This window comes from Carlito syrichta, unplaced genomic scaffold (genome assembly GCF_000164805.1).
Source record: "Carlito syrichta isolate Samal-C Ts95f unplaced genomic scaffold, Tarsius_syrichta-2.0.1 Scaffold103311, whole genome shotgun sequence".
Classification (NCBI taxonomy): domain Eukaryota; kingdom Metazoa; phylum Chordata; class Mammalia; order Primates; family Tarsiidae; genus Carlito; species Carlito syrichta.
The window spans coordinates 74,406-82,786 of NW_007047407.1; the positions used below are offsets into that span (position 1 = coordinate 74,406).

The window sequence follows — 8,381 nt, forward strand, 5'->3', positions numbered from 1 at the left end:
TGTTTGCCATGGTTGTGAAGGACAAGGTCAATATACAAAAATTAATTAAATTTATCATATTTTCATATTGGCCATGAAAGATTGGAAATAAAACATTTCCAAAAAAGGTACTATGTATACTTAGGTATAAATCTAACAAAATATAAAAGTTATCTGTATTCATGCTGAAAACTACTACCAATGAAAGAAATCAAAGAAGCCCTAAAGAAGTGGAGAGAGGTACCATATTCATGGACTGGAGATGTGCTATATTCATGGATTGGATATATACTATATTCTTGGATTGGAAGGCTAAATGTTAAGATGCCAAGTCTCCCCTACAGATGAACAAAATCCCAAACAAACTCCAACATGCTTTTATTGTTGTTGTTGTTGTTGTTGTTGCTGTTGCTATTAACAAGCTGATTCTAGCCGGGCATGGTGGCTCAAGCCTGTAATCCTAAACTTTGGGTGGCTGAGGCGAGAGGAGTGCCTGAGTCCAGAGGTTCATGTCCAGCCTGGGCAACTTGGCAAGACCTCGTCTCTACAATAAATCAAAAAATTAGCTGGGCATGATGGCACATGCCTGTGGTTCTAGCTACTTGGAAGGCTGAGGCAGAAGGATCACATGAGCCTAGCAGGTCAAGGCTACAGTGGCTGTGAGTGTGACACTGCACTCCAGCCTGGGAAAACAGTGAGACTCCCACTCCAAAAACCACAAACAATTCTAAAATGTATATAGAAAGTAAAGGAACTAGAGTAGCCAAAATAATTCTGGAAAAGAAGAATAAAGTTGGCAGACTCAAACCACCTGAGGAACTCACTTTAAGCCATGGTCATTGAGAATGTATGAAATTGGAGGCACTCTGGACGTGCAGATGAAAGGGACAGACACCAGTCTGGATGACCCCCACAGACATGCCCAGCTGACTAATCTTGACTGAGACACAAAGAAACTTCAACAGAGACAAGGTCATTTGAAACTTTACAAAGATGATATACAATGCCAAATAGGCACATGAAAAGATACTTAATATCAATTGTCATTAGGAAAATGCATATTAAAAACACAAGATACCACTACATACCTATGGCGATGGGTAAATGAAAACAAAACAAAACCAAAAAAAAAAAAGATAACAGCTGTGCTGGTCAGGATGCAGAGTGACCAGCACTTTCATATTGCCAGAGGACGTTCAAAAGAACCATTGCTTTGCCCACCTTGGCAGTTTCTCATAAAGCTAAACACACACTTTCTGTGTAGCCCAGCATTCTGACTCCTAAGTACACACTTGTGATGAATGAACATGTGTATCCACACGAAATTCTGTATGTGAATGTTTGTAGCTGCTCTGTTCACAATCGTCAGAACCCAGACATGACCCACATGTCCTCCAGTGGGCAAAAGTATAAACCCAGTGTGGCATGCCCACATAGTGGCACCCATGTCACGGTAAAAATGTGCTGTGGCCACAGGCACCATGTGCAGGCATCTCAGCTGCATTCTCTCAGCACAGGAAGTTGGGCTCAGGATGGTGCCACTTGCATGACATCCTGGAAGAGGCAGGTCTGCGGGGAGGGAGAGTGGGTCAGTGGTTGCCAGGGGCTGGTGGGAGGTAGGCAGTCACAGGGTCCCCACACTGCGTGGGGAAGCAAAGCTCCCAAGGCATGCGTGACGACTTCAGGGGCCAGCGCACCACCAGGCCCAGGATCCCTTTCCTCGGCCTCCTGGGATAGGGCAAGGGCTGGGCCAGGCTGGGACACCCCACCACTCTCTGGGCCTCGGTTTCTCCATGTGACGCTGAGGAGCCTGGTGGTCTCTCACAGGCTGCACATTCTCCCTGGGATGTCACTTGGACAGGGCTGGCCCCTCAGTGGCTGCTCCTTTTTGGGCAGTGGGGAGCGACAAGGTCCAAGGCTGGGGTGCAGTTGGGGAACAGTGGGGGTCTCTGGGGGCAGGCAGACCCCAAGGCGTGACCTAGTAACACCATTTCCCCAGATCCTGAGAACCACAGCCTCCACTCCCTCTGCCTCTGCAGGCATCACGGGCAGCCTATCCGAGTTGGTGACAGCGGCTGTCAGTGGTAAAGAGGGGCCACCTGGGCCTTGAGCTCCTCACATCTCTGTCCTTGGGGGCCTCTGAGCCCTTTACAGTAGTCCAGGAAAGCCCCACCAAAGAGTGGACCCAGCCGCCCAGACAGCCCAGAGAGCTCAAAGACCAGGAGCCAGGCTACTCATTCTCTGCAGACTCCGTGGGCTTGAACCAGCATGCCTAAAACCCACCCTATCACCATCAATCAAGTGGTGGGTTTTGATCCACGATCAGGCAGAGTACTTCCATCGCCCCCACATTCCCAGTGCCCTCCACCCGCCTCCAGGGCCCACACCTCTGCATCTCCCAGGAGTCATGTGATTGGAGCGACACATACTGTGGGCCGGTCCCTTCAATCTGAGTGCTCTTTCGTGACCCTGCATGTCAAGCAAGACCCCAGGGAGGCCTGAGAATCCATGGGTCTGAGTCATCCAGTTGCCCAGGCAGAGAGGGAAGGGAGGTTGCTCGGGGCTAGGAGAGGGACTGGTGCTTAATGGACTCAGAGCTTCCGTCTGGGGAGAGGAGAAATTTCTGGAGTTGAAGGTGGTGATGAAGGTACAATGTGCCCGTGTGCCCTTGCATGCGATATGTGTGTATTTCACCACAACTGAGAGAAAACCTCTTTTCTCCCCTTAAACACACGCTACATGGAACTTCATGTCTGTGGTTGAGGACCTCTGTCTCCTGATGCTCGTGCATGGCCTGGTGCCCGGGGCCCTCCTGGCAGCTCATCCTGGGACCTCAGCCCCATTGTGCCCACAACGTCTTCTATGCCTGCTGCCAAATCTCATCAGTAGAGGTTCCGCTGAGAGCCACCTCCTGAGATGATGCCATGGGCTCCAAGCTCTGATGGTGATGACCCAGATAGCCAGCCCTGAGATCATGAGGCCTCACCTGAGGGGTCAGCTGGGGGTGCCAGGCGGGCATGGGTGGCTGCACCCCACTACTCTCAGTCGCTGCTGAGTTGCAGGTGGAGCCTGAGACACAGTCCTTTGATATAATGTCCTCAGAGGGCAGCAGGCTGAGCGCAGGATGCCCTGGAGAGCGGGCGTTTAGGTCCCAGCATGGCCCAGCGCATATGTGGGCCTGAGCTGCCCCGGTCAGTCACCCCTCCCAGCATGCCACTCATGTGGGGGCAGACCCTCATCCCCACCAGAGAGGCAGACTGGACATCCCTGGTTGAGACCACCTTCTGGGGTCATACGATGTGCACTTGAGGCATGCTCATGTGGTGATATGCACATGTGGTGTGCATGTATGATGTGCCTATGTTGCTTGCATGTGTGGCATGCACGTGTGGTGTGCATGTGTGGTGATGTGCTTGCATGGTGTGTATGTGTGACATGCACAGGTGGCTCTAACCCCACTCTGTCTTCTGGGAAACGGACACAAGCATGGCCCCTGTGGGGTTCATCTGTGCGTCCTGGCATGGTCTTTGCCCCATGCCACCCCTCAGGTTGCCAGTGAGGAAGCCATGACCGTCTGGGTCAGAGCTGGAGCTGCCGAAGCTGCACCATGTGGGACATAGTCCTGCAGTCCACATTCTACGTCCAAGGGAAGCTGGCATGTGCGGGACTGACTCTGTCCTTTAGGGCCCCCCCACACGTCTTCTCCTGTTGTTTCTAACCTGAAAACACCCGAGTGCAGGAGGGTTGCAAGACAAGTTTGGGATATGTGTTGCCCTCCAACTGGGCCTGCCCAGCTCTGCCTGGCACTGTGCCCTTTGTCCATGTGACCCATGGCTGCCTGCCCTCCGTGGATCTGCCCACATTTTTTTCTGAACCATTTGAGTGTTGCAGACATCACGCTCCTGGCCTGTCAAGACCTCTGTGTCTTTCCTGGGAACAGGGATGGCCCTTGGCAGGGATGTGGCTGGGTGCAGCCCCAGGCCCAGGACAGAGATGTGGGGAAACAACCAATGACCTGATCTCACTGGGACTGATTTCCTCCCGTGGAAGCCGGTCTCAGCTGCCTCTCCTGTGGGATTCTGGCAGCCCCTGCTGGCCTAGGTGTTCATGAAGTTGCTTTGAGACGATGTGCCCAAGGGCATCCCCTCACGAGCCAGACATGTCCCCTGGTCCCTCACCCTGCCTTGGGAGGGAGGTGTGCCCTTGGGTCAGGGCTCATCCAGGTGAGAGCACTTCTCATGCACTAAAAATGAAAGTTTTCTGAGAAAACAAAGGAGGAGGCAGGGAGGCTGAGCCCATACAGGCAGGATTCCATCGGCACAGAAGACTGCAGCCATGAGATTACAAAGGTACCCTCTGCATTGGAGTCTCCAGAAACCGTTTCAAAGGACGAAGTTGCTGAATTGGAAACCCGGTGTCTGGGCGTCCCAGGTCTCTGCTGTGTGGATCCCTGGATACGTGTGTGCACACATCCAGTTCCCAGATGATGAACATGGGACCCTGCCGTCTCACAGTCTGGGACTTAGCCCTGAGGCCAGCAACACAGTACCAGTGCCACCAGATCTCATCACACTCAGGCCAAAGCAGAAGGTGGGCCTGGACCCAGAGAACCACACACGATGCCAGGATGCATGAGCAGGGTCGCGTGGGTGGGTGGGTCAGAGGACCATCCTGGGGAGCCCAAGAGCTCTCTGAAGGTCCTCGAGCTTCCAGTTCCCCATTCACTCTGCTGGCACTGGGCCAGGTCCAGGCCTTTGGTGCCCCATCCCCTCTATGGCCTCCCCCTACCCCCCAGTCCTGGCTCCACACTCAGAAACCTCTAGCTAGAGCTGGGACTGGGGGTGACAATGGAGGGGGGCAGGGCACCTGCCAGTAGCCACTCCTCTAAGTTGCTTGGAAGTGATCACCAGGTCACTTCACTTCTCAATCTGACTTGGGTTTGCAAGTGCCCAGGTCAGACCTCATGGGGGTGCAGGGCAGTAGGCCTGGTGGGAGGCATGGGGACAGGAAGGGCTCCCCTGTTCTGGCGAGAGGGGCCAACAGCCCAACACATTCAAACGCGGTCACGGGCGGGAGGGGCGGAGATGCATGGCTGAGAGCGTCCAGCCCCTCTCGGGCCATGCATCACCGTCCGAAAACAGTGAACGTTCACCCAGATCTGCCAGACGGCCCTGAACCCACAGGGGACAATGAACTCCACACCCCAGGACACTCTTGACAGAGGGCAATGGTGGGGCAGGAGGCGAGGAGGCTGAGGCCAAGGCTTCCCTTATGAGGAATGTTCTTTTCAAGTGTAAGAGCCACTTGTGTCCAGGACCTCGAGAAGCCCCAGAGCTGTCAGCATCAGATGGATGCCGCCTGTGACCAGCGCCCAGGCATGCAGCCGAGCCTGCTAAAGAAAAAGGAAAACTCATTCTCTGAGGCACAGGGGAGCCAGTGAGCATTCAGCACATGCTTGGCCAGCACAGAGCCCACAGGCACTGAAGGCGAGTCCCAAGTCCATGCTTGCCACGTGTCTGTAAGGGATGGGACTTGGCCAGAGTGGCCTTGCAGTGTCCAAGGGACAAGGTCAGGCAGAGGGTGTATCAGAGGCAAAGCGACACCATATAAGTGTCCAATCCTGAGGGCAGGGAAGGGCCACGGGACTCAGAGCCACACTTCCCAGGGCTGGGGCAGAGCTGTCCTGTTGCTCCTTGGCTTGACTGCTATTTGTTTTTGACAACTGCAAAAGACCACATGGCACTGGAGAGCCCAGGGGCAGGGAGAGGTGGGTGTTGAACAGTGTCACCGGTGGGCAGCAGGCACTGATCCTCCCTTGCCGACCTGATCAGTTATGTCAAACCTTCTGAAGGGCCAAGTGGCTGCTGCCCCAGCCCCTCGAGGCCAGCTGGGGAGACTCCCCTCCGCAAAAGCTGATCAAAGACAGAAGCCCGTGTAGGAAGACAAAACCTTAAAGGAAGCAGAGCAATTTTTCTCACCCTGTTGGCCACGCAGAGCTCCCTGTCTGCTATGGCCTTTGGGAAGGGGCGGGCTCTCGCTAGAGAAGAGACAGAGCTCTGACTCATCCCCCTCAAGTAGCTGTTGGGAGGATCCCCACCGGGGGACACCTGTAGCCACGGGCTCTGCACAGGCCAGGGTGGGGCTGGAGTTCAATTCTATCCCCACTGCCCACCGCAGGGTGGCCAGTGGAGTTAGCTAGGGCCCAGAGAATGACAAGCAGGTGACACCCTGCCCAAGCCCAGAGGCTTCCCTGCCAATACACTACACCTGTGGGCTCCCTGGGCAGCCTCAGAACTGCTGTTGGTGCTGGAGCTGGGCAAGCAGAGGGGACAGCTGGTTGCCCCAGACCCTCTAGCTGGGCAGAGGCGGGAGACTCTGTCCAGATCCTTCACCCTCTGCCTTCCTCAGCTCAACCTGGAGTGGAGGAAACCCTACACCTCAAGGCTACCCATGTCCTAGTGCCAAGATACCACCTGAAGTGCCATGTCTGCCCTGACTTCCCCTACAGTCACAGCCTCTGTCTGCTCAGCCCTCCCTTCCAGCGCTGGAATCTTCCCTACCAGGCTGCCTGGCCAAGCTGACTCCCAAGGAGGTTCCATCAGGGTTCCCATGGCACTCTGCTCAGGCACTCTGCTCAGGCTCCTAGAGGGCCTTGGTCATCCAGCTCCAGTTGTATTCACCTCACCACGTCTTCCTGCTTGCCACGCCCAGAGCCTCACAATCTTCCCAGCAGAAACATCATCACCACCAATAACAATGGCAGTAATAGTACCTGTGGATGCTTTTACGTGCCAAGGACCTCGAAAACACTTCCCACAAGTTCTCTCTCAAAAACTTTTTGCCAGCCTGGGGGCTTCTCTGCAGAGGCAAGTGACATGGCCTCTTGGGGGCACGGAGCTTTTGAGATACTGGCGAAAGGGACCTCTCCATTTCAACAGGCTAGTGCCAACACACACAAGCACACACAACACACACAGACCTCAAGGAAGCTGGGGACGTTGGAGGCCCTCCACGGGCCCCAGGGAGGTCACTGTCGGGGCTCCAGGTCCCTTCAGTGGAAGGAGGGGTGAGCTGGTTGCTGAGGCCAGGCAGCTTGAGGTCAGGCTGCTCCTCAGAGGCCCCACACCCTCCCAGCTTCAGAGGGGCCATTTCAGGGCACCCCCAGCTGCCTGCACCCATGTGTAACCACAGACACCACTTGGGGATGAGGGAGAGGGGAGCAGAAGGCTGCCCTCTTAAGCCCCACCTGGCGCCAGCCCCGTCTCCTCCAACCCATCTCACCTGGATGACGACCTTGACGGTGGCAGTGTGGACGATGGGAGTGCACACCAGGCCGCCGGGGTGCTGGCCGTCGGCGCTGCGGTTCTGCTGGCCCATGGTGAACAGCATGGGCACAGCCAGCAAGCCTGAGGCCAGCCAGATGGCACCAATGAACCTCTTGGTTCGGCTGCGGGACATGAGGGTCTTGGCCTTGAAGGGGTGGCAGATAGCCAGGTAGCGCTCCACGCTCAGGCTGGCCACGTTGAGGGCCGTGGCGTAGGTGCAGGCATCGCGAAGGAAGTAGTAGCCACGGCAGCCAGCGTCGCCAAAGGCCCAGGGGTGGTGCACCCAGATGAAGTTGTACAGCTCCACGGGCATGGCCAGCAGCAGGGTGAGTAGATCAGACATTGCTAGGCTGCCCAGGTGATAGTGCACGGTGCTCTGCAGGCCCTGCAGCGGCCGCTTGCGCGCCAACGTGAAGGCCGTCACGGCGTTGCCCACCGCGCCCACCGCGAACAGCGCCAGGTACACGGCGGTCACCAGAGCCTTGGAGTAGATGTCGGTGTTCACGTCCAAGTCACTGCTGGGCGCCGCTGGGGAGCGCTCCGACGCGTTGCCCGAGCCGTTGCCGAGGGCCGGGGCCAGCAGCGCCGCCTCCAGCCCCGACTGCATCCGCTGGAAAAGGTCGGCAACCGGCGCGCCCAGCGCAGAGTCGTTGAGGCGCATGGTGGGCGCGGAGTCCGCAGCTCCGGGGCTGGAAGTCCGGCGAGAGGGCGCGTCTAGAGCGGGGACTGACGAGGGGCCACCGGGAGGGCGTGGAAGGGCGAGTGGTGCGCCGTTCACCAGGGAAGCGCGGGACCGGACCGCGCCGCCCGGGGGGCGCTCGGGGTCCCCTCGCCTCCGGCGCCCAGGCGGCTCTGGCTCCAGCCCCTGCGGCTCCCCGGGATGCTCTGACTCGGCGCTTGCTGCGAGCTCGGTTGCCTCCGGTCTCAGACCCCGTGGCTTCCTGGGCTGGAGCCCCAAGAAACAGCGCCCGGCTCGGGATGCGCGGGGAGAGCCTGTGGCGCCGGCGGAGCGCACGCACGGCTGCCTGGCGCCCGCCTCCCAGCACCCCTCCCCGCGCTCTCCGCGCGCCCCGCGCC

General features: G+C 57.1%; 1 protein-coding gene across 1 annotated transcript in view; it reads right to left on the bottom strand.

Annotated features, from left to right (window-relative positions):
* The window catches only part of NTSR1 (neurotensin receptor 1), a 40,067-nt gene extending 32,102 nt beyond the window's left edge, over positions 1–7,965 (bottom strand). The window contains exon 1 of the mRNA XM_008065070.2: positions 7,261–7,965. Coding sequence (XP_008063261.1) covers positions 7,261–7,965 — 705 coding nt within the window. The remainder of the gene's footprint in view (positions 1–7,260) is intronic.
* Positions 7,966–8,381: the final 416 nt, after the last annotated feature.